The sequence below is a fragment of the Caretta caretta genome, chromosome 1 (assembly GCF_965140235.1).
Source record: "Caretta caretta isolate rCarCar2 chromosome 1, rCarCar1.hap1, whole genome shotgun sequence".
In the NCBI taxonomy this organism is placed as follows: domain Eukaryota; kingdom Metazoa; phylum Chordata; order Testudines; family Cheloniidae; genus Caretta; species Caretta caretta.
In genome coordinates, this window is record NC_134206.1 from 198,080,801 (window position 1) to 198,106,852 (window position 26,052).

Genomic DNA, 26,052 nt, shown 5'->3' on the forward strand with positions numbered 1-26,052 from the left:
TGTGTCTATAAAAGAGCATGGTGTTGGTTGCCACCTCAGATCCTTCCACCGCTAATGCAGGGTCTAGTGTGTTTGTCATTTACTATTCTGTAAAAGGAAGGGAAGTGTATTGGGAGTGTGAATATGCAGAGCGCATAGAATCATAGAATCATAGAATATAAGGGTTGGAAGGGACCCCAGAAGGCCATCCAGTCCAACCCCCTGCTCGAAGCAGGACCAATTCCCAGTTAAATCATCCCAGCCAGGGCTTTGTCAAGCCTGACCTTAAAAACCTCTAAGGAAGGAGATTCTACCACCTCCCTAGGTAACGCATTCCAGTGTTTCACCACCCTCTTAGTGAAAAAGTTTTTCCTAATATCCAATCTAAACCTCCCCCACTGCAGCTTGAGACCATTACTCCTCGTTCTGTCATCTGATACCATTGAGAACATGGAGTTCTTTGCATCTCAAAGAACTCCAGCGACCAGTAAGTAACCTTCTTCATTTTTTTTTCCATTGGTCCAACATTGTGTCATGGCAAGTGTGGAAAGGCGTAGATGTGTGACTGCTGTGGAGAAATGCAGGAGTAACAAAATGGGCACCAGACTTGTTGCGGTTATGTTGCTGTAACATCCAGACGATGTTCACTTATCTGAAATTGGAAGTGGCATTTGGATAGTGCGGTCCAGATTTTGTTGCCTGTACACTTTGGGCAGTTAACCAATCTGTCTTTCTCCTGCCCCTCTCATCTGTAATTCACTCATCGTCCCACCCCCAAGCCAGACCTGCGATTACACACAATAGGCTTGATCCCGCAAGGCACAGATGTGGAGTGTTGCATGTATAAACCTAGGATAGAGCAGATTGATGAGCAGGGCACAGAGGAGACTGATCCTGCATTAATGAGAGCACTTCTGTGCAGCTGCCAGGTTACTGCTGCCCAGTGGCAGGAAGCAGGCCAAAAAGGGTATTTGTAAGATGAGATTTGCAAGGGAGACCAGGAGATGGGATGGGGTAGAGTAGCTGGATAGGGTATGCCTCATTAGCAGATTGAGACTCTCTTAAGCCCTTGACTTCTCAGACATGATCATTAACTGTCTATGCCCGGCCCTGATCTTCTCAGAATAAGAAACCTGGAGGGACAGGAGGCGTGAGTTGGATTTCCATGCAGTGCGGAGCCTGGCACTTAACTGTACCTTGTGTCTGTGTGGAGCCTCTACTCACACTCATGATGAAGCACAACAATTTAGGAATGTGGACAATTTTAATATCCAATTACAAATAAATAAATAGTACACTCTGTTAGTTGCCACAATATAGGTAGCTGACAGGAATTTTAAAATAGTATGGCATGGGCTGTCATGGCATGTGTGTGTGGCGGCCCCACAGACTTGTAAGGGCCAGGAAAATTGCATTATGTACATTTCAGAACATTTGTTACTAATCAGCAGCCATGGAATCATAGAAATGTAGGACTGGAAGGGACCTTGCCAGGTCATCTAGGCCAGTCCCCTGCACTGAGGCAGGGCTAAGTATTAAGTTCTGTTAGTACTTAAGACTTGTTAATGTTAAATCTTGACTGAGAGAGTCCTAATTTTTGGGACTGTCATCTGGGCTGTCGGCATCTCTTGTTTAGAACCCTCCACTGGGCTTTTGATCAGGCCCACTGCAAGTGTATATAATATCAGTACACAAAAACACTGTGCTGTGTATCGGTGATCTCTGTGGAATGTACCTGACCCAAAACCTAAAAAAGGAAGGCAATGAAAAATTAAACCTACCACAGTATACACCCTCTATTACCCCCCCCCCCCCCCCCAGAGATGAACATCTCACAACTAGCACAACCACCATCCACCACAAAAAAATGCACCACAACCTTAACTATGCCCCAGTAAGGACACCAGCCTTCCAGCATCCCCTTCCCCAAATTCCACCCATCCACCTCCATCACAAACAGACCAAAACGGCCCCCTCTGTTGTCCCTTCACGTCACAGTTTTGTCAAGTGATGCAGGTTTGGGAAGATTCATGCAGTTCCTGGTCTCTGTCAAAAGCTAACAGCTACTTCATAGAAGATCCTGGTTGTTGTAAACCTCCTGCTCTCCCAGCACATACGATTCAGATATGATGAACAGTCAGTGCTGACCATTTTTGTATTCTTTTACAAACAAAACAAGTTACGGTCTTCCTTCAGTTTGTAGTTTTGGGGCTAGAGGGGGCCAAAATATCATGGGACTCAGAATGTGAATTTAGTTGTGGCCAGTTTAAATTTAAACTGAAACTAACCAATGGATTTTTTTTAAAACTCCTCAGAAAATTCAAGCATATTTTTCACTCCATTATCCAAGTTGTTAATGAAAATACTGAACAGTATTGAAACCAAGAAAGATCCCTATGGGACCCCACTAGACATGTCCTTCCAGTCTGATAGCAAACCATTAATAACTACTCTTTGAGTACATTTTTTCAACCAGTTGTGCACCCATAGTAGTTTCATGTAGTTTACATTTTCCTAGTTTACTTATGAGACTGTCATTGGGGATTGTCAAAATCCTTTCTAAAATCAAGATATAACATGTCTGCTGCTTCCTCTCGATCTACAGGGCCTACAACCTTGTCAAAGAAGGAAATTAGGTTGTTTTTGACAAATCCATGCTAGCTATTACTTATCACCTGTTTCTCCTTTAGGTGCTTACAGGTTGATTGTTTAAATTTTTTTCCAGTGTCTTTCCAGGAATCGAAGTTAGGCTGACTGGTCTATAATTCCCCCGCCCCCTTTGTTCCCCTTTTTAAAGATAGGTACTATGACTGCTCTTCTCCAGTTCTCTGGTACCGCACCTGTCTTCCATGAGTTCTCAAAGATAATCACTAATGGTTCTGAGATTGCTTTAGTTAGTTCCTTAAGTATCTGAGGGCAGTTTCCATCAGGCCATGACAACTTGAAAGCATCTAACTTACTGAATTTCATCTTGTTGATTTCAGATCAATTCTCCAGTTTATCAAGGTCATTTTAAATTCCAATCCTGCCCTCCAAAGTGCTTGCAATCCCACTCAACTTGGTCTCATCTGCAACTTTTATAAGCATATTCTTAAAAATTCAAGCTTTATCCAGAGATTGTGATGAACATTTTGGATAGATAAACTCTGTTTTTTATGTAAAACAGAGGTTTAAGTCCCACTTTGAGTTCAGAATATAATGCAAATGTAACTGGCATTGCAATAGCTCCATCTTAATATTTATTTGTGGGCACAGTTTTCAAATGTAGATGTGTGTAACATGGTGTGCTAGCCTCGTAAAACAGGCAACAGGCCTGGCACAATCTTCCTACAGATTTCGTTCCTGGAAGATGGCATTCTGGGATTTGTAGTTTCAGGGAGTCAGGTAACTGTAGGAAGGCATGCCAGGAAAGGAGGCAGGACTGTATAAGTTTGAGGGAGACATGTGAACAGACCCAAGAGGCAGTAAGGAAAACAAGGAATCCCAGACTGGGAAGAGTTGTTTATCTGGTAAAGGACTCCTTCTGTGAGCCCCTGGACCACAAGGTGAAGGCTTAAACTTGTTGAAAGGGCTGTTCATTTTGTTGGTTTTTGGCTTCCCTTACCCCCAGAAGTGACAGCTTTGTTGGTTTGGTCAGAGGGTTAAACTACCCTGACAATGAGGGAAACTGAGGAGGCAGTTGGTGAAGTAAGCAACATGCCATAGGATGCTTTAATAGGGTGCCCGAGTCCCCATTAGCATGCTAAAATAGACACTTAGACATGTTAAATGTACATTTATGTTGCCTAAATTCTGAACTGAGTGTTCAAACGTAGGATTTAGTATCCCATGAAGGTGATATCTAACAGCTTTTCTTTTCTGACCCTCTCCCAAACATTAATGAATTTATTTTCACAACCCTGGCGAGAGTCAGGGAAGTACTATTCTCTCTCCTTCAGTGCTGCCATCTTCCTAGATAAACAACTCAACTCCAACTCAATTGAATCTCTTGCCGGCAATCCCAGCCACCTTTCACTCACTCCTCAAACCCTCCCCTTCTCCTGCCTCCATATCTCTCTCTGCACAGGATCTTGGTGATTTCTTTATTTAAAAAAAACAAAACAAAAAAGTGACCTTCCATTCCCCTCCTACAACTCTCCCCTTCTCCGCTGTCACAGATTCTTGTCTGCGCTCCTTCACTAACTCCTCTGCTTGCTCCAGTTACCCTCTCCCATCCCCTATTCTGGTCTCCCTTACTCCTTTACTCATTCGTATCCCCTCCCTTATTAAACGTCTCTCCTCTGGCTCTTTCCCATCACAATATAAGCATGCTTTAATCTTTCCCATCTTAAAAAACCCACCCTTGACCTCACTTGCCTTTCCAACTACCACCCCCATCCCTCCTCCCTTTTGTCTTTAAGGTCATTGAACATGCAATCTGGGATTGCTGCCTGAAATTCCTCTTCTCCATTTCCATTCTTAGACCCTTTCCAATCTGGCTTCCATCCCTGGCACTCCACTGAAACAGCTCTTGCTAAGGTATCTAATGACCTCTTCTGAGCTTGGGCTGGGATGCATACTCCATCCTCGTTCTCCTTGACCGGTCAGCTGCATTTGACACAGTTAACCATACTCTTTTTCTTGAAATCTTGTCCTCTGTTAGCTTCCATGACTCTGTCCTCTCCACGTTTCCCTCCCACTTCTCTAATTGCTCCTTCAGTGTGTCCTCTAGAGGATCCTCCTCATCTGCCCTGCAACTTTCTGTGGGGGTTCCACAGGGCTCTGTCCTTGGTCCCCTTCTCTTCTGCCTCTACCCCTTGTCTCTGGGCAATCTCATCTGCAAGCACAAATTCAACTACCATCTCTATGCTGATGACTCACAGATCTACCTTCGTACTCCATATCTGTCTCCTTCTGCCCAAACTACAATCTTGGCCTATATCTCTAACATCTCCTTGTGGATGTCTAGCCATGAGCTCAAGCTCAACATGGCTAAAACAGTGTTCCTAATCCGTCTCCCAAGCCTTGCCCCCACCCACCTCTTCTCTAGAATACTTGTGGACACTACCACCATCCTACCTGTCACTCAGGTCCTGGGCGTCATCTTCAACTCGGACCTCTTTCTAGGTTCCAGCATCCAGACTGTCTAAATCTTGGCGATTCTTTGTGCATAACATCTCTAAGATATGGCCTTTCCTGGCTCTATCATCTCACATCTTGGTTACTGCAAATTCCTTCTCTCTGGCCTTGACAAATGCCATCTTGCCCTGCTTCTATCCATTCACAGTGCTGCTGCAAAGATCATTTCCCTAGCCGATCGCTTTGACCATGTCATCCCTCTTGCTGCATCCCTTCACTGGCTCCCCCTTTGCTAATGCATGAAATATAAGCTTCTTCATTTAAGCTGTCTTCATTTTCAAGGCCCTTTACAGCCTATCTCCACCCTAGCTATCATCTCTCATTGACTCTCAAAATGTCAACTCATGCCTCCAATTGGCCAGTGATGTCAGCCTCCATTGCCCACTTGTTAAAATTTTAAAACAAGCACCTTTGTGCTTTCTCCCAGGCTGCCCTTCCTGGTTAGAAGGAGCACCCCATAAACATCTGAAAAGCTACTTTCCTGCAAATCTATCTTTACAACTCTCCTTTGTCAGGTTGCCAACAACAACATTGACAGTGGTAAGACTGATAGTGTGCTGATACCACTCCCTATTATGCTGAATGTTTCCTCTTGCTGTCTGGTTCAGCTCAGTATCTCTGTCTGTCTCTTGTCTTATTCTTAGATTGCAAGCTCCTTGGGGCAGGAACTGTGTTTTTATTCTGTTTGTACAGCATATAGCACCATGGGTTTTTCTTCAAGTGCTTGCTCATGTCCATTCTATTGTAGGCGTGTCATAAAGATAAAGGGAGGGGTAAACATCTTTAAATCCCTCCTGGTCAGAGGAAAAACCCTTTCACCTGTAAAGGGTTAAGAAGCTAAAGATAACCTCGCTGGCACCTGACCAAAATGACCAATGAGGAGACAAGATAACTTTCAAAGCTGGAGGAGGGGGAAACAAAGGGTTCTCTCTGTCTGTGTGTTGCTTTTGCCGGGACCAGAGCAGGAATGCAGGTCAGAACTCCTGTAAAAAGTCAGTAAGTAATCTAGCTAGATATGTGTTAGATTCTGTTTTGTTTAAATGGCTGATAAAATAAGTTGTGTTGAATGGAATGTAGATTCCTGTTTTTGTGTCTTTTTGTAACTTAAGGTTTTGCCTAGAGGGATTCTCTGTGTTATGAATCTGATTACCCTGTAAGGTATTTACCATCCTGATTTTACAGAGGTGATTCTTTTACTTTTTCTTCAATTAAAATTGAAGGTATCGATATCCACGGACATGGACGTTTCCTGCGCTTCATGGTGGGGACCACCCACTACCAATTTCCAGTGCTCCCTTTTGGCCTGGTAACAGCCCCGAGGGTGTTTACCAAGTGCATGTCGGTAGTGGCGGCTTACCTCAGACATCACGGTATCCAAATTTACCCATACCTCGATGACTGGCTCATCAAAGACGGCTCCAGGACCCAAGTCCAGCGCAGTATCAATGTGCTACAAGTCACATGCCATGCTCTGGGCCTGTTGATAAACGAGCAAAAATCAGCGTTAATCCTGGTCCAAAGAATTGAGTTTATCAGAGCGGGACTCGACTCTACCCAAGCCAGGGCATTTCTACCGCAGGACAGGTTCAGGACAGTGTCAGATCTCATTGCCAGCACACCCACTCACCACAGCCTTAGGCAAAACAAACATCTGACTGACACACTATAATTAACTAATTTATGTACAAATTAAATTATATCAGATTTCAGATCAAATGTAGCTTCTATGTCATCTTCTGTATTTTTGGTTATTCTCTGAGTGGATAAGTAATATATCCAAGTGAGGTATGTGCATTCAAACCCTTTGAAATTAGAGGTATAGATTCTCTAAAGTCCTTAGTACTGATAATATACATTAAAATAAATATATAGCAGTTGTGTTAACTATAGCTTCTAAATTATAAAAAATGTTGAATCATAGGGTTTAAGGCCAGAAGGGACCCTCCAGATCATCTAGTCTGACCTTCTGTATATCACAGACCCCCGATACCACCCAGTACCCCCATACTAAACTGGATATGTGGGTTGACTAGACTAAACACATTCAGTCAGTCTTATCTGGACAGAATTAGATTAATGTGGGATCAGGAAGGAATTCCTCAAGCCCCTCAGTGTTTATTGGCAGGGAGCATGTTTTTTCCACTGCTCCTCTCTGTAGCATTGCATAGGGATCATCTGTTAGGATCAGGCAGGTCTATCCCACATAACTGATTTGCTGCAGAAATTGGTGGAACTTGGTCCATGTGGTCAATGTCTTTTGTGCTTCTGTGTATGTGATTTATACTTTATTATTGCTGTAATCTTTGTGTTCATCTTAAACTATGGGTTTCTTTTACTTGCATTATATTACATTGTATAAGATTAATTGCAGTTGGTAAGAGAGGAAGGTGTTGGAGCAAGGGAGCTAAAATCCAGTCCATGCTTCAAAAGGAATGGTGTAATAACATGATGTGAGCATCTTTTCATCAGGTTAACCTAGAAAATATAAATTACATTTGCCAAAAATAATCCCACTGGGTGAAAGTCACCCTCTGTTACCCTGATGTTACTATTTCTACTTGTGTAGTACTGCACTACTTGGGTAACGCTTTAGGTATTCAAAGGGCTGTATGGACATTAACTACTTAATCCTCACAACATCCCAGTGAAGTAGGTAGATATATGGTGTTATCTCCATTTTGGAAATGGAGACATCTAGGCAGAGAGGTGAAGTGACTTGCCAAAGGCTACACAGCCAGCCAATAGAAAGGCCAAAATTAGAGCCCCGGAACCCCTAAAGCCGAGTGAAATTTGGAATTTTTGTCCTGCAGGAGAGTCTGATATTTCAATATTTGTTTTCATCCCAAATAGAGCTGAAAATTGGAGATATTTGTTCTTTGCAGAGCTAAATAGTCTAAAAAATTTGATTCAGAAATGTTGCAATATTTTGTTTCAATGTATTCAGCTGAAAGAAACCATTGACATTCTGAAATAGGTAGCTTGGTCAGAAGGGAGTCTGCATCACACAATGGGAGATGTAGTCCTACCGGGAGCCCAGTCCACAGGAGAGAATGGGAGCCAGAATTAAAACTGCCATGAGGCAATGTGTACAATAGGAAATGCAGTTGAATATTGAACTGACTCGATATGCTTAGGTTAGTTCAACAAAATGAAATACTCTGATTTGGGCTGAACTGACCCAAAGCAAAATATTTTTTTAAATTTTTTCCTGACAGAAAATCAAAATTTTGGGGTAAAATTGAAATTTTCCCTGGGGGCAGGGAGGGAAAGGAGTGGATTTCAATTTTGTGGAAAAATGCGTTTTTATCAACAAATCATTCTGACAGAAAATTCCCAACTAGCTCTACTCCCAACTCTGTGCTTGTTCCTCATTAAAATTGGGCTTTATTAGGTTTTCTTCTGATAATGGGCATGCCTTTTCAATTGACTGGGAGCCCAGTACTGCAGTCTTCATTAAGGCAAAACTCTTGAAGTCAAATCAGGTAAATGCTGCAGAACTAGTCCTTAGAATTGTAAGATGCTCATTATCTTATACACCAGGGTGGGCAAACTTTTTGGCCCGAGGGCCACATCTGGGAATAGAAATTGTATGGCTGGCCATGAATGCTCACAAAATTGGGATTGAGGTGCAGCAGGGGTTGAGGGCTCTGGTTGTGGGTGCAGTTTCTGGGGTGGGGCCAAAAATGAGGAGTTCAGGGTGTGAGAGGGGGCTCCAGGCTGGGGTGGGGGAGTGAGGTGTGTGTTGGGGGGGGGAGTGACAGCTCCAGCTGGGGGTGCGGGCTCTGGGATGAGGCTGGGGATGAGGAGTTTGGGGTCTAGAAGCGTGCTCCAGGCTGGGACCAAGGGGTTCAGAGGGCGGGAGAGGGATCAGGGCTGGGGCAGGGGGTTGGGGTGCATGAAGGGGTGCAGGCTCCAGCTGGGGGTGTGGGCTCTGGGGTGGGGCTGGGGATGAGGGTTTGGGGTGCAGGACGGTGCTCTGGGCTGGGATTGATGGATTTGGGGAGCAGAAGGGGGATCAGGGCTGTGGTAAATGAGGCATGGGGAGAGGCTCAGGGTTGTAGGCTCCCGGTGGCACTTACCTCAAATGGCTCCTGGAAGCAGCAGCATGTCCCTTCTGCGTGCTGACCCGTCCACAGGCAACACCACCGGAGGGGGCCATTGGAGCGCGCAGGAGCCGGGGCGGGGCATGCCACTGCTTCCAGGAGCCATGTGGGGCGGCCCCCGACCCTACTCCCCGGCTGGAGCGCTGGAGCGGGGCAAGCCCCAGACCCCGCTCCTCAGTGGGAGGTCGAGGGCTGGCTGAAAATGGCTGGTGAGCCGGATCCGACCCACAAGCCATAGTTTGCCCACCCCTGTTATATACTGTAAAACCTGTATGAAGAGATCACTCTTCTTTGTCAATCTCTGTTTTAAAAGACTACCCCTCCCCAAAGTATTCTCTACATCCTAAGTGTTCTGCTTGCCCTTAAGTCGACAATAATCTCTGTTAAACAACCAACTTTTCTAGGCCCTTTGTGACGCTTTACTTTCTGGACATAATGTGTGGACCTCCAAAGTGATTCTGTAAAGTAATGCACTTGAACTTTTCATGGGTCTTTAGGAGCTGAAGGATGGGCCATGTATCATTTAGAGGGTCATTTCTTCTTAGGATTTACAATCAAATCTCAGATTTTATCTATCTCCTTAATGTCGCACAGAATCAATGATCTCCACTCAGGCAATATATAGGATCTTTTTTTTTTTTTTTTTTGGTAGATGTGCTAGAAATGTAGTAATAAACTCCATGAGTAGAACTCACTTATTTTGAAATTTATGTATAGTGAATATACTCATTCATTGACTGGGTTAATCTATTATTTTTACAGTAACCATCCAGAGCATATTGCAGCCTAATTTAAGGCCATCAATCTACAATCCTAACTCAGGCAAACCTCCCACTAAAGCTAATGGAGGGTTTGCCCGAATAAGGACTGCAAGATCTAATCCTAAATAATTATTTAATGCCTGTATTCCATAATAAAAAATGTGGATATGCAGATGTCTTTGTAATGACACGATGATAGTCTCATATGTATTACTGTGGGTCTCCTAACCAAGGGTGGATCAAGGGATAATCTAGCTGCTCCATATTGAGACTCCAGTTTAAAGCCAATCATGCAGTATTAGGCTCCACAAGTTTGCTACAAAATTGAATGAGAGGTTGATGGTTTTAAATTGCATTTTAAAATGTAAACATGAAGATAGGCTATGGCAGTGTATGCTTCTAATTTTAGATTTTGACATTTATGAACCGTGAGTGATGATTATATTTTGTAAGGAAGCAAAGATTTTTGAAATGGCTAGCCCAGGAAAACTACTGAGAGATTACTATTAAAAAGTCATCATTTGCCAGTAGTTACTACACAGTGGTGTCTGGTATGCTGCAGTTATTTACTGTTCTAAATTTAGAAAACATACGTAGTGACTTAAACAGCATGTTAGCTGCATAATTGGGTTGGGTGTTGACCATGCTGGCAGTGGTTTTCTGAAACGCTTCGCCTTGTTAGCATGTGTTGATCCTGCTGGGAAAGAGTTAAGTGGGTTCTGCTGACTCACTGAGACAGGGGGCTTGTTTTCCCACCTGGATATAAGGGGAGTGTGAGTGGCTTTCTAGAGAAAAGGAGCAACGATATAGGATGGGGCTGGGCAGTCTCTCTACGCCAGTGGTTTTCAACCTTTTCATTTGCAGACCCCTAAAAATTTTCAAGTGGAAGTGTGGACCCCTTTGGAAATCTTAGACCTAAGCTGTGGACCCTCAGAGGTCTGCAGACCACAGGTTGAAAAAAACTGTTCTATGGTAATGACAATCTTTCGTGGACCCCTTAGACTGTAGACCGCGGTTGAAAAACACTGCTCTAAGCAGCTAAGTTTTGGGCTTGCACTAAACTTCATTATCTTATTCCTAAATTTTTTGTTCATAAAGCCATATCACAGGAAAGGGTTGAGTTTTTGACTCTATGCAATATGTTTTAGAGCAGTTTGGGAAAGCCACCTGCTCACAGTCCTGTATTAGAAAGTGTGTGTGTGTGTGTGTGCATAATCTTCCCTATCCAGAGTGACAGCATATAGTGCATGTGCCATCAAATCAAAATACAGCTGGTAGGTGTTATTTTAAGCCTGCTGGCCTTGACCAGGCCAGCTGTTCAAGTGATCTAAAGAGAGAAGCATTTTGGTAAAATACATTTTTGCAATACAGCATTCATGTGTCACGTTATAATAACCGATTAAATCAGAGAATGGGGAGAGGGATTATTAATAGGCTACTGAAAATGATTTGTTCTGTGAATTTATGAAATATTAATGTTCAGAGTCTTCTTATCTGATCTGAGACCATCTCCCCACATCACAGTGTGCGCAAATGGTCCCTGTAGGAATGGGAAGTTAGCATTAGTTATGTAGGTGTGATGGGGAGGCATGTGTGCAGAGTATAAGCTGTCCTTGCTAGCAGCTGCTGTGCTTCTTCTGTGTACTACTTCCTGACTGTACACCTGCCATTCCAGGGTGCTACCAAAGGCACAGGAAGTGAAGGTGGGAGCTGTGACCCTGCTTCTCCCTTGGCACTCAAAGAATTAAAGGAATGGTCCCACTCGAGGGCTTCTGAACCCTAGGAAGAAGTGGAGGAGGAGAGCAAAATAGCTGCAATGGCCTAGTGCAGCTTGACTTTTTAAACAGCTAGCTAACCCTTCTCTAACTTAGCTGTTTCTAGAGATGTCACTTCTTTGTGGCCGAACTATAGTTCTTCTTTTTCAAAACCTGGCTATTTTTAAACACATGAAATGTACTGGATCAATACATAGTGACATTAGTAAAAACGCAATTTTCTTTGCACAAGGTTCCTAATGTGCTGCACCACCAGCAGAATGGCAAGTTTTGCATCTTTAAAATGTTCTCTGTACCTTTAAAATACTACTAATGTTCATGTTTACATAGCAGAAGGTGGCAAAGATACTTTAAAAGATGCCATAAACATAATTTAAATACAAAAAATGGCTCAGGCTGTGAAACAAACTGACAAAGACCAGAAAAGATTTGGTCTGCCCTACTATTTTTTTAAATAAGTAATTTAGTAAAAAGATCCTACAAATGTAAAGCTAACACCTAGAAAATGGTATTTCTGGTATGCAACATGTTACTCGGCACCATGTTAAGCTCTGCTTATTGGGGATAGAGCTAGGACTGGATTGCTTAGAGTTGGGATTGGATCTGTTCTGGATAGTCATGCTGTAGCATTGGTGAAGCCATATTAAGTCCATTGCTGGGAAACCTCAGTCCTTTGCGTGGAAGGTGCACAGTATTTTGTTTGGATGCTATATCATTTTTATTTGTAATAAATGTACTTTATTGTACATCATATTTTAACACTTCCATTGCCCCTGCTGTGATGCTGCCATTCATTAATATTCCATTAGAATCAATAGAACATCATCATTATTGATGTGAGCATGGCTGAAACCAAATACAATGTGCTAGACATTTCTAAACACAAAATAAGACACAGTCCCCCTCCTAAAAGACAAATTGACAAAGGGCCCCACACTAAGTAAAATGGCCATGGCGGTAGTTGGCCATGTTTGGTAATACATTTTAATAATAAAATGAACTATTTTTTATCATATAAAATCTCCAAGTACTCACAACCTACCTATTATCAAACTAGAAAACCCTTGCACATCCTAGTACATTGTACAGTGTAACCTGCACTGAGTACCACCTCCTCTAGGCCAGCCCTTTCTCTTAAGGAACCATCTTAAAAAGTCCCTAAGGTTTCTAGTACGTTTTTTTTTTTAACCTTAAGTTAGATCGGCTTGTACTAGGCTACCTATTTTTGTTGGTCTCTTGGATGGTTGCTTAAGACAGGTTTCATGCTATCCTAATACTGCACAGTAAAGAATATCATAGTTTTTTAACTGAAAAGTGTAATTGTTCATATTTACACTGATAATGAAAGAGGAATCTCCACATTTCTAGGTGATGCTCTCATGTAGATAATTACATTATTATCTGCCCAGCTAAATACCATAGCAAGACGGTCCACTGGGATACGGCATTGCTCCAAAACTGCTGTCTGGTGGTGCTTGTGTGGACTTCTACATGGACAGCTTGTCCTACCACGCTGCTATGTGAGGGTCCCTCCATGCTAGCAGCATGGTTTGCTCTCCATTTCTACAAACCTGCAGAGTTGAGCGAGGAGACTCCTGTGACTATATCATAGAAGTGAATGTTGCTAATGCCATGTTGTTTTCCACTCAAAAATCTGAAGAATACTCAGGGGAGCTGCTTGTGGGGTGCAGATACTCCCTTGCTTCCAATATGATATAAGTAGAAGATTCCTTCCCCCCCCCCGCCCCATCGGTCACTCATATGAACCAGCTAAGAATTTCAATCTAATCAGTACCAAGTGAATTTAACCTTTAGTTGTGTTTAAAAGACACATGCATTTTTGAATTCACAAACTCAGCAGAGTTAACACTTATTTCCTGAGATGTGAGAGTGAAAAGGAAAAGGTTAATTAGAACCCGCATCTGATCTCTAGCATGGACTCTGTAGGATAGTGGAGATTGAATCTAATGTGTGTTTTTTGGATTCACTTTTGTCATATTCTCTGTGTGTGTGCGTATATGTATGTATGTACATAATAAATCTCAAAGATTGTTGAAAAGATACCAGTCAAAAGTGCCTAGTAATTTGGGGTCCTTGAGACCCCTTAAAAGGTCCTGATTTTCAGAAAACCCTGAGCATCTATCTGAAAATCAATGCCCTTCAAGGTGATTCAAGTTGAGCATCCAAAATCACTATTCACTCTCGAAAATTTTGGCCAGTTTATTTTCATCAGTTGCTTTAATAATAAATATACTACTTTCTGCCTATGTTATCAATGTTAAAATATTTCTGGGAGAAAAATTTTGTATATTAATTAAATTCCATTTTAATTCTCCCCTCAACTTACTTGGAATATTCTTATCTTTTCAGAAACTGTCCTATATGAAAGAAGAAATGGATGGGTGAGTATTTACACTGCCCTATACTTTATACTGTAAGGTAACAGCTATAAAGCTGAGTCGTGACATTTTGTAAATCTTTCTCTCGTTCTGGTTTCTCGCCAGCGCCTGCAGTGATTGGTCCTGTGGGTAAGTCATTTTTACTTTTTAAAGCTTGTGGCCAGACCCTGCTTTATTACACATTGCAGATTTTGTTTTTAGTCTTAAGTGATAAATGGTGAAATTCACCCTGGTGCAGAGGACTCAGGACTTAAGTAGTGTGGAGATCGCTTGTGCAAGCAACAGGCAGAGTGTCCCAGCATGGTTGGCATGTTCAGAGCGTCTCAGCCTGCCTAGTAAAGCACCTGTATTTTTGCCTCACTGAGCACAATACTGTACTTAGTTGTGTCCAGCCAGGCAAATATACAATCTTTACCGGAGAGGTGAAGAGATTAGTGCAGGATCTGAACTGGGGAAAGAGCCATGTCACTGTGGCCTGTGTTTGTAGCGGAGTACTCTGGGCTGTGACCCAGCAAGTTTGTACTTGGTGAGCCCTTCATGCCTGGAGACTTGAAACTCTAGAGATGGCTCTGGGCACCCTTGAAAATTGGACCCATTAATGTTCTGGTTGTTAATATTTTTATATATGTTTAAAATGCCATAAGAGGTGTACTCTAAACATGTTATCACAGGGAAATTAGCTGCATGGCTCCTGTTGATTTTAATAGGGAGATCTCTCACTTAAAATGCTGTGTAATGCTAATGAAATTTTTATGGTAAATATAAATAGTGCACCTGCTGGGGAAATGAGTCACTGAAAAGACTTTTTAAAAAACAAAGGTAATTGTTCTCATAACGACAGCATATAACCACAGTATCACATATAAAAACGTAATAACACAGAGGTGAAGAAAATGGCAGGACTTAAACTAAAAACAAAAGTCTCTACATTCAAAGAAAAGCTCTCCCTATCCCCCGCCCCACACTTGGCTGCTATGACATACACCCTACAAAAGCCGACTGACTTCAGTGATGTTTCAGGAGCTGTAAATCTGTTCAGAATTTGTTTGCCATCCTGCTTCCCCCATGCCATTGAGGATTTCATTTATGTAAAACAAATATTCTGGCCAATTTAATTCATTCTAGGCATCTTAAACTTTGTGGGCCTGATTCTTCTCTCACTGACATCAGTTTTATCCCAGTGTAGCTCTTACATTAATGGAGTTGCTTCTGATTTACACTTGGGTGAAAGAGTTCAGAATCAGGTAACGGGATTTGTCTCAATCTGAAGGTTGGAAGTTTTAGGAGAAAAATAAAATCTGCATGGGAAGGTTTGATTTAAAAGAAATTAAATATCTCTTCATAATAATTGCTTTACAAAACTGTACTAAATGCAGAGAAATGTGACAGGACTAGAAATAACTACTAATGAAATAGGGTTAAATGCTGGCCTGGGATGCATGGATCCATGCACAGTGATGACTTCTGCCTCACACTGCATGTTTCTGAGGACAGAAAGGGGTGCACAGTGTTTTGTTTAATGTGAACTTTACATTAACAGCTGCCTTAAGTAGTATTCTTTGACATAGGCATTGTAAAGGAGACTGATAACCAGCTGGCTAGCTAATACAATTGAATGCATCAGATGGATTTACTGTCTCTCATTTAAAGTAGGTGTACTAAACATGTTGTAGTCAACCCAGTGTAAATTACTCTGAGGCTGTTCACAGCAGAAAATTAGAGTTGGCTTTCTCATGTCTCTTATTGGAATCAATGGAGTGTTCTCCTTTTGCACTTTTGCTTTTGTCATTTAACTTTTTTTTAACATTTTAATTCTATAATATCCCACACCTCCCTCAAATTGATAGTTTATTTTGCATTTGGAGATGAGGCAATGTATTGAAACGTAGTCTGGCGGAACAAAAATATGATGTAAGAATTAAGTCAACTAACTACTAGGTGATAACGTAAAGGGGAACATATACATTTGAATTTGCATTTGGAATTTGTCTTAGACAGATTTGCTGTGGACCAGGTGTCAGCAGAAAGAGATTCACTACCATGTACTTCAGTATATTCAAAATACACAAAATCTTTATTAAGCATTAGAGAACCAAGTCCAGAATGTGGCACCTGAAGCCTTCATTGAACTTTGGATCAGAACTTTGATGTGGCCTTACTTTTGTAAGGGCCAGAACCAGAAGACCAATTCTAAATACCCCTGAATTAGGAATGGGGTTTGTGGTTCAATCCCATCTCAAACACACAATTTCTCTTCACATTCTCCATATGTTTATTTTATTGTATTGTATTAATCATGTAGATATTTTCAACCAATGTTGGTTGGCTTTCAGTTGGTCACAAGACAAAAAATGGCTTTTGCTGTTGACCTCTGAAGTGGGCCATGATTTAGCCTGGACACTCACTGACATTGGATGTGGACAGTCCGATGAAGAGGCAGGATAGCATGGTATCCAGCTCCCATAAGCATCTAACAAGAAGAGCTGATCACCTCCCACTGCGGAGACAAATGGGATGCCTCCACTGATGTCTCCTACTGAAGGCACAAGCTGGCTGGCTCTCCTCTTGACTTTTGCACATAAGGAGCTAAGTGGTTATCTTGGGCATCCTGAGTGGTCCTTTAGGAAGAGCAGATGCCCCAACCCTCTCCAGCCTTCGGAAGGAGTCAGCAGGCAGACTCAATCTTGCCTGCTGAGGGGAACTGTTGTTCTATGCTCAAGTCCTTTATGCACATGAGGACTTTGGTGCATAACTAGGGTCCTACCAAATTCACGGCCATGAAAAATGTGTCATGGACTGTGAAATCTGGTCTTTTGTTGCTTTCAGATTTCACAGGGGAGACCAGCGTTTCTCAAATTGGGAGTGCTGAGCCAAAAGAGAGTTGCGGGGGGATGTCACAAGGTTATTTTAGGAGGGGTCACAGTGTTGCCACCCTTACTTCTGCACTGCCTTCAGAGCTGGGCGGCTGGAGAGCGGTGGCTCTTGGCCAGGCACCCAGCTCTGAAGGCAGCTCCCCACCAGCAGCAGCGCAGAAGTAAGGGTGGCAATACCATACCAGGCCGCCCTTACTTCTGTGCTGCTGCCTTCAGAGCTGGGCAGCCAGAGAGTGGCGGCTGCTGACTGAGGGCCCAGCTTTGCAGGCAGCGGTGCAGAAGTAAGGGTGGCCACACCATGCCATGCCATCCCTACTTCTGCGCTGCTGCTGCTGGCGGCGGCTCTGCCTTCAGCGCTGGGCTCCCGGCCAGCAGCCGCCGCTCTCCAGCTGCCCAGCTCCGAAGGCAGTGCCGCCACCAGCGGCAAGGCAGAGGTAAGGGTAACAGCACCGCAACCTCCCCTGCAATAACTTGCAACCCCCGCCTGCCCCTCCCCACCCCACACATACAGAGGACCTTTTAGGGTCAGGACTCTTACCGTAACAATACCATGAAATTTCAGATTTAAATTGTCTGTGCTGACTTTTGGATGCAGCTTCCTGCCAAAGATACACTTGTATATATTATGACATAAGAAGCACCTCGTTTTGTGTGAAGCTTTGGGAAAAATAAGTGGTGGTATTATCTCTATTGACTTTTTACAGGACTTTGTTCTTGGCTGGGGGGAGAAGGGAAGCAGACAGGCTGACATCCTCCGTAACCTGTATGACTGTGTCCCCCCCATGTACATCATCTTTGGAACAGGAATAGGCTGTGCACTTCCTTTATCAACCTGGGTAGTCTAGGTTGAAGGTCTGTGGTGTAACAAGTATCCTGTATTTTAGTAAACAGTTCAGCGTGCTTGGCTCTATTTTACTCCAGGATCTCATAGCCTCATAGACTTTAAGGCCAGAAGGGACCATCATGATCATCTAGTCTGACCTCCTGCACATAGCAGGTCACAGAACCTCACCCACCCACTCCTGTAATAGACCCCTAATCTCTGGCTGAGTTACTCAAGTCCTCAAATCACAGTTTAAAGACTCCAAGGTACAGAGAAGGAAGATGAGGAAGGGGGGACCCTCTGCAGAGACAAGCAGAGAGGGAAGTATTCTGTGGCCCTGGACAGTGGTGACTCCCTCTTACTTCCCTGGGATTTGGATTTTCCCATCAGGTGAAGGCCTTGGACTGAGGTGACCCTGCGGGGGGGAAGAGAGGAAGAGGCCCAGGGAGGACAACCTTAAGTGGTCTTGGTGGCCAGGTTACTGGTAGCTAAAAGGGCCCCGGGTCAGAGCTTGGTGGGGGGGGAGCAGGGGTTGTGGCTGTGACCCGCTAGGCCACGCTTCCCAACCAGACCCTGAGTGGAGACTATTACTATTGGGATCATTTTCTTTCATATTAGAGAGCTGGGGACATGGGACACATAATTATTCTTAAATTAAACAAGCAAAAAAAAATCCAGAGAAAAATCTTAACTACTAATTTATTTTTAAAATGACCTAAAAGACATCAATGGTATCACAGATGCACCATCATATGATAGATCTAAAGTGTTGCTTTGCTGTTAACTGGAGGCCTTGATCCAGCAAAGCACTTAAGTATGTACATCTTATGACTTCAGTGGGTCTATTCATGTTTAAGTGCTTTGCTGGTTTGGGACCTATAAATACACAGAAGACCGCTTCAGATCCTCTCAGAAGGCAGGGGAAAATCTGTGGCATGACTGATGTATCATAAAGAAAAGATAAAGAACCTATCTTGGGGTACACTCTTCATGAGAACTGCTTGCTTAAAAGGGCTTTCTTTCGTCCCAGTTCAGCTTGTGGGTGCCCCTAGGGCTGTGCCTTTGGACCTTACTATTGCTGCCTAGGATCAAGTAGTTAACAGAACTAGATGGTCTGAAACCAATTATTTCTGCCAAGGCACCATAGTGCAGCATTGCTCATCCTTCTTTCTTTTGTGTGCTCCTTCCTGCCTCTCCAAACATACATGTTATATTTGTATATTTTGCTGAATGCTCAGCCACGCTGGTCCAGGTCTTCACTTGTGCAGGTAGGACAAGAGAAATTACATTTTTGTCGAGTATTCTTTTCTCAAGTTCACAGTGGCCCAACAAATGCCTAAATTCTTCTCACTGAAGTCACAGGGTTGCATGAATATAACTAAGGGTAGAATTTGTCCCAGTGATTTCATGTTTGGGTGAACTTCAACATGTATTGATCCAATGATTGAAAAAGGATAAAGGAGAATTTGCATCTGTATTTACCGTGAAGGGCAATATATATTTGATAGTCACTAAAACATTGAGTCAATATATGTATTATGTACATTCTGAATGTCTTCATCAGAAGCATCTGGAAATATCTCCACTGCAGCCAGGAGTTTCTCAAGTACCCATTTTTATTAAATTAACATTTTAAGCTAGGAGTCCAGAAATAAGTATTGAGTACTGGCAAATCAGTCAGGAAACACAGATTTGCACATGCAATGTGGTTGGTTAACATTGTTCCTAAAGGTTTCAGAGGAACAGCCATGTTAGTCTGTATTCGCAAAAAGAAAAGGAGTACTTGTGGCACCTTAGAGACTAACCAATTTATTTGAGCATGAGCTTTCGTGAGCTACAGCTCACTTCATCAGATGCTCATGCTCAAATAAATTGGTTAGTCTCTAAGGTGCCACAAGTACTCCTTTTCTTATTGTTCCTAAAACCAGTGTTGTAGGCCTCTGATGTGGAAAACCACTTTAGTTAACTGGGCAAAATCTATCCCTAGTGTTACTTCATTGATTTCAGTAGGGTCAAACCTGAGATATAGTTGGACCCTGACTTGTGTTTTCAGCCAGTTGTGAGTGAAAATTGTGTGTGTAACAATACCATTTATTTCTTATTATAATAATCAAATCTCTCTGCTTGTCCATATGCATGTCTGGATGCATGCATGGGCACTTGAATTCAAAAATTTAGCATAAACTAGGTTGTTGTTGCTGTAGAAGTTGCTCTTGACATTACAGAGGCTGTTTGGTCCTCATTTTATCGGTTGTCCAGTCTTGGAAAGAGTTGTTCAGTTAGTGTTTAATGAGATTTAATTGGCTATATTTTAACAGAGAAAGGCCTTTTCTGCACTGGTGGAGCTGCATGAGCGCATGCACCTTGTGTAGATGTGCTGCTCCATTATAAACCATGGCTTGCACCAACCTGATTCCTAACCAAGGGGACAAAGGTCAGAGTTACAATTGGGGGAACTTCTCAAGTTGAAAATAGCAGGCTCTGTACCTAGATGTCATTAGAAAATTTCTGCCAGCGACCATTTTATAAATGAGAGCTACGGCCATCCTCCCCATCTCCTGCCATCATCATGGCTGCTTCCAACATTCTTCCTGTTTTCTCCCCCATGGTTGCTTCCCTGTGCCTGCAAACCAGGGACTTCCCCCTCTGACCGTGTCGTTCCCTCTTCCACTCCCTGCCAACTGCTTTTTTCTCTCAGCAGCAGCTGGCTCCATCTGCCCCCACGCTCCTTGGAGTTGAGAGGAGGTGGCAGCGAGAGCTGGAACAAGCTGCTGCTGAGAGGAAGAACAGGCCACTTTTATTGAGGTCCCTGTGTAAGCATTTAGAAGCCTAATTTTAGGCAATTGGAATTTTGGAAATGTTGGCCAGGGAAAAATAAAAGTAGAGTTTATACTGTAGCATTATCTGCGTTTTTTTGGTCTCCCTTGAGGAAAAAAGTCTTCAAAAACTCCAGCAAATTAGCTAAAAATGATCTTCCAGTAAATCAGGGGGATTAAAGTAATAAAATAGTCTTCTTTCCTCGCTCTGCCACTGACTTGCCTTGTCACGATATGCAAGTCACTTTTCCTTTTTGTGCTCCTGTTTCCTTTATGTAAAAGGAGGTTCATGTGAGGCTTAATTCGTAAAGGGCTTAGAGCAGGGCTTCTCAAACTTCATTGCACTGTGACCCACTTCTGACAACAAAAATTACTACATGATCCTACAAGGGGGGCCCTGAAGCCTGAGCCTGCCTGATCCCCGCTGCCACGGGTGGGGTGGCAAAGCTGAAGCCCAAGGTCTTCAGCCCCAGGCAGGGGGCCTGTAACCTGAGCCCTACCGCCCAGGGCTGAAGCCCTTGGGCTTTGGTCCCAGGCAGTGGGGCTTGGGCTTCAGCCTCGGGCCCCAGCAAGTCTACTCTTGGGGGAATTCTGTGCCACTGCACATGCACAGAGTTTGTCTCCCACAGATTTCATTGCTTCCCCGCAGAAAAATGACTTTCTGATGGGGAACCAAAGGGAAGTCACAAGAGCAGCCATGCGACCCTCACCAGCAGTATGTTTCGGGTGCCCAGGGCAGCTGGCAGAGAGGTAAATCCCTGTGGAGCAGAGGGTGGGACTGGGGAAGACCCAGCTGGTGGCTCCGACCCTGCACTAGGCACAGCTGCTAGTCCTGGCTGGGCTGGGGAGGACAGGACTTCCTCTTCCCCTGCACGGCATTTGGAGCTGGGTCAGACCCACCCCCAGATTTCTCCCTCAGTTGCAGGAAGCTCTGCAAACTCTGTTCCCCACCCACTTCCTGCACCCATCACTCCTCAGCTGCAGGGGGAGGGAGCTGCTCCCGTATCTGCCCAACCCCCGTGCATCCAGACTCCCTCAAACCCAGACCCTCCTGCTGAGCCTCGACCCCCTCCCCCGTACTCAGAAACCCCACCTGATAAGCTCAACTTCCCCTGCACCTGGACCACCCCACCTAGCCCCAACCAGCTGCACCTGGATCCACGCCCTACTCCCCCAGCATCTGGACTCCCCACCGAGCCCCTCCACACACACACCCAGACTCCCCTGCCAAGTTCTATCCCCACACACACAGACCCTCTCCCTCCGCTGAGCCCCAGCCACCTTCACCTGGACTCCCCTGCAGAGTCCCATTACCATTGCACCCAAAACCCCACAACAAGCCCCTATGTATCCAGATCCCCCACTGAGCCACTCACACCCAGATTGCCCCACACAGAACCCTCTCAACCCACACCTGGATCTCCCCCACACTAAGTCCTCCACACTTGGATCCTGCCTTGCTGAACCTGCCTGCCCACACCTCGTGCACCTGGCACTGAGGGGCAGGAATCTGGGGTGTTCTGGGGCAAGCCTGGTCCTTGCGCTGTGTCAGGATTGGGTATAGCCTCACTGCTGAGTCCGTGTCCTGGGGGAAAGCTGCACAGTGATCTACCATCTCTGTGCAGCCAGTGGCCTGTGCTCCCCAATGCCATACTGGAGCCTCCAAATTTATTTGACAAATAAAATTTTCAGAATTTTAAAATTTTGTGAGCAGAATTTTTATTTTTTTGGGTGCAGAATGCCCTCAAGAGTACAAGTCTAAGCCAGCCCTGGCGACCCCATTAAAATGGGGTGGCGACCCACTTTGGGATCCCGACCCACAGTTTGAGAACTGCTGGCTTAGAGCATCTTGAGTGGAAAGCATTATAGATGAGCAGAGTATTATTTTAAATCTATGCTGGCATGATTGTGCTTCAGTGGGAAATGTACATCTTTTGTCTTTGCTTTCTATGAATTTTTGTGTATGAGTTTCACTATCTTGAACACTTGTGGGAAGTGAATTTTTGGTTTGCACATTCCATCCAATACTTTGGGAAAGTTAATTTCAAATTTGCTTTCTGTGAACATTGCATCAGAAATATGACATTTAGATGCTATAGTGACAGGTACCTTAGAAAGAAACCTGATTGTGGACTTGATCTAATGCCCTTTGAAGTCATTGGGAGTCAGAACCTGAATAGATTGGAAGTATTTGATCAGGAAACAAGATAGCTCTGACTTCAGATTTAGAATAGGAAGCAACTAAATAAACAAAATTGATTCAAATTTATTAATTACAATTAAGAAAATCACAAATTGTTCATTGACATTGCATGAACAGAAAAAGAAGCAAAATTTGTTGACTAACTTACGTTATATATTATTCTTTCAGCTCTAATCATCACTTATCTTATAGCCTTTGTTTGAATAGTTTTGGTATGCTAACAAGGTGCATCTTTCCAGATGTCAGGAATCTTGCCACTTATTTTCTTGAGATTCTAAATGTACCAAAAAGAAGTCGCAAATTATCTGACCTGAAGTCCTTTAAAATCCATAGATTATGTAGACCTGGACCATTGTCCACGTTAAGAAGAAGAGCATTTGGTCTTTAATCATTGCCTTTGTTACCGGCAGGGTATTTTTAGTAACACCTCTTCTACACTACCAGGAAATGTTCTCTAGTCTGGGCATCTGTCCAACTCTTCCTTTTGTAAAGACCAGTCAAAATCAACAGATACACAAATCACTGTACTTACTGCTCTCATCACCAGACTATACTACTTTCAACAAACTTCATCTCTTTGTTAGATCACTTTGTGGGCTGGTGTCCACAGCTCTGGGCTGTGCATTGATTTGATCCTTTTAAACATTTCACGATATTTCTGTAACATGATTGATGATCATTTCAGTGATAACGTCTACTATATTTGTAGCTAGTGGGGATGGTCCTGCTGCTGAAAACAGGTGACAGATACCAGGACTTGGAAGCAAATATAAACAGCTGTATCTCATGTCTGTAACCTGCACTTTTGAGGGTTTTTCTGAGACGCATTGGCTTACTGCTCAGGAAAATATTTTGAAGTCTTGTTTAATCAATATTTTCTGCTTTTCTAAGCAGGAATTTTTTAAGAAGTGCCATCCAAAGACAGCCTGGATGTTACTGAACAGGCATGAGAAACCATTCTTTTGCCACTCCCCAAACTTAATGTTTTCTGGGCTAACACTGTCACAACAACTGTACAGAGCTGGCCTAAGGATACTGGGAAGCTTTAGCGAGATAAGTCCTTGGGATAAACAGCAAACTCAACATACTCATTTTACATCATTGCGTGTGTGTTTTTGTGTGCGTGCGCATGTATCTTTAGGTAATTCCAGTCTCCTGCTGCAGAGGTGAAGCCCAGCTGCTTGTGTTTTTTAACATTAGCAACCTGTTCACATCAGTTTTATGTTTTTAAGGTTATCTTCTCCAGGAAAAGGATTAGACACATTAAAAATTAAAGGAAGAAAGCCAAGGATTTTTCACTTTCTAGTTCCTCCATTATTAGTGTGAGTGGACCCAGGGGCTTCTCAGGACTCAAAGGTCAGCGGTGTTGGAACAAAGACATGTTTGATCTTGCTAAAGTTCAACTTAGGGTATAGCTGCATAATTTGAAGCATTTAGTCAGACTCCATTTTGTGTGTGTGTGTGTGTAGGAGGATTTTCAGCATTGTCTCCAAAGTCACAGGACGATTCCCAGTTCAGTGGCAGCAGATGGCCCAGCCACGGAAATGGTATTAAATAGAACAAATGGGAAATGGTGTTCCAGGCAGGCTGCTGCAAAGAAGACCAATTCTTTTTCAAGTACTTGAGCCCCGCTATTGTTCTGATTCCCCTAAATTTAGAGAGTATATTATAGTTCTGATTTTTAAAAAAACCTTATCGGAACTCAATGTTTTTCTTGTCAAATGTTTGAAAGATGGATGAACAATGAAGAGGGTTGGCACAGAGAAAAACCACAGGTTTTACAATTGTCCATTATGACCTCAAGTTAGCAAAATACTTCAATATACATATTTAACATAAACTTAAAGGATGTGAGGAATCTTAATGACTTCACTGGGACTACTCATGTTCTTAAGAACCTTGCTGAATAAGGGCCTATATGGAATAATGACTTAGTGTAGAGTTCTGCCATTCTTTGAGGGGTGATCTAAGGTCCAATTTTTTGTTTTATTTGGGAAAAACACCCACTGACTTCAGGGGGAATTTTGGAGTAAAGACTGCGGGATAAAGCCCCAAGTAAGTCATAGAATCTTTGGGATTAAAAGCAATATGGGGGGGAAAAAGGATGTTCTCAAAATAAACATTAAAATGCATTAAAATTCACAATTTTGAACTTTAGCATGTTCTTGTTGAAGGGAATTTTCTTGATTGAAAATTGTGAACAGCAAGACAATAAAGAAAAAATGTCTCCGGTACCATCTTATGTCTTAGAAGCATATCAGGATGAACTCTTCATGCTGCAATGTTCATTTTATGGTAGAGATATTACAACCGATGAAATAAGATTTTTCCCTTCAATTGAAAGAAATATTTCAATCGAATAAACACTCATTTTCCTAAACTGATCACTGAATTAGGTCTCTTCAGAGCTTAAAGCCCAATCTTAAAGATTTGCTGAATTTATCCAAAAAAGTACCTTGCTGCAAATCAAGTATTGTCGTATTCACTAAGGGGCTGGTCCTGTGAGATGCTAAGCATACCCTAAACTCTCATTAGTTTCAGTACAGATTCAGCAGCTTGCAGGGTTGGACCCAAAATCGCTCAGGCTTACAACCAGAGCCAAGCAAAACTTGCTGGTTCCCTTTCACATTGAGAAATTTTCATCTCATTTTGTTTGGGGTGGTTTTGTTTTTCATGTTTGGCCAAAGTTTTGGGTTTGAACCCCCCAAGTAATTTGAATATGAAACTCAGCTGAAGCTGCTGAATTTTACATAATTTTGACCGCAAACCACTGGGACGGAAGACGTATGAGCAACTTCCTTTTCGTTCCATGACTTTAATCCAGTTCTGATCTTTGTTATAACCTTCAGTGTGTTTTAAATGGTCTTTCCAGCAGAATTCCTTTGTTTTTGGCTGATTTGTATAAGTTATCTGTTCATTAAATAAACCAAACCCTCATCCCCCCCCCCCCCCCCCGCCCCTCCCAGGTCCCTTACTGCAATGGATTACCTAAAGTTTGCTCTTTTGCCAGTCTTAGGTAGAACGGATGTATGAAATGGAGCAAAACTGGAGAGGTGCTGAGTGCCTTGTACTTGTACTTGTTCCCATTGACTTTAGTGGGAGTGGCTAGTGCTCAGCACCTCTTGGGTTTTGGCCTCTCTTTGGGCTCTAACGTCTATACCAGAAAATTTTTGAGTACCCTCAAATCCCCCTGACATCTATG

At 43.1% G+C, this 26,052-nt stretch overlaps 1 protein-coding gene across 5 annotated transcripts in view; it reads left to right on the top strand.

Annotated features, from left to right (window-relative positions):
* IMPG2 (interphotoreceptor matrix proteoglycan 2) overlaps positions 1–26,052 on the top strand; it is an 88,793-nt gene that overhangs the window by 25,992 nt on the left and 36,749 nt on the right. For 4 of the 5 annotated variants that reach the window (XM_048816737.2, XM_048816745.2, XM_075118458.1 and 1 more), the window contains exons 4-5: positions 14,107–14,138; positions 14,241–14,264. In XM_048816737.2, coding sequence (XP_048672694.1) covers positions 14,107–14,138; positions 14,241–14,264 — 56 coding nt within the window. The remainder of the gene's footprint in view (positions 1–14,106; positions 14,139–14,240; positions 14,265–26,052) is intronic. The other variant, XM_048816754.2, reaches the window with a different exon arrangement.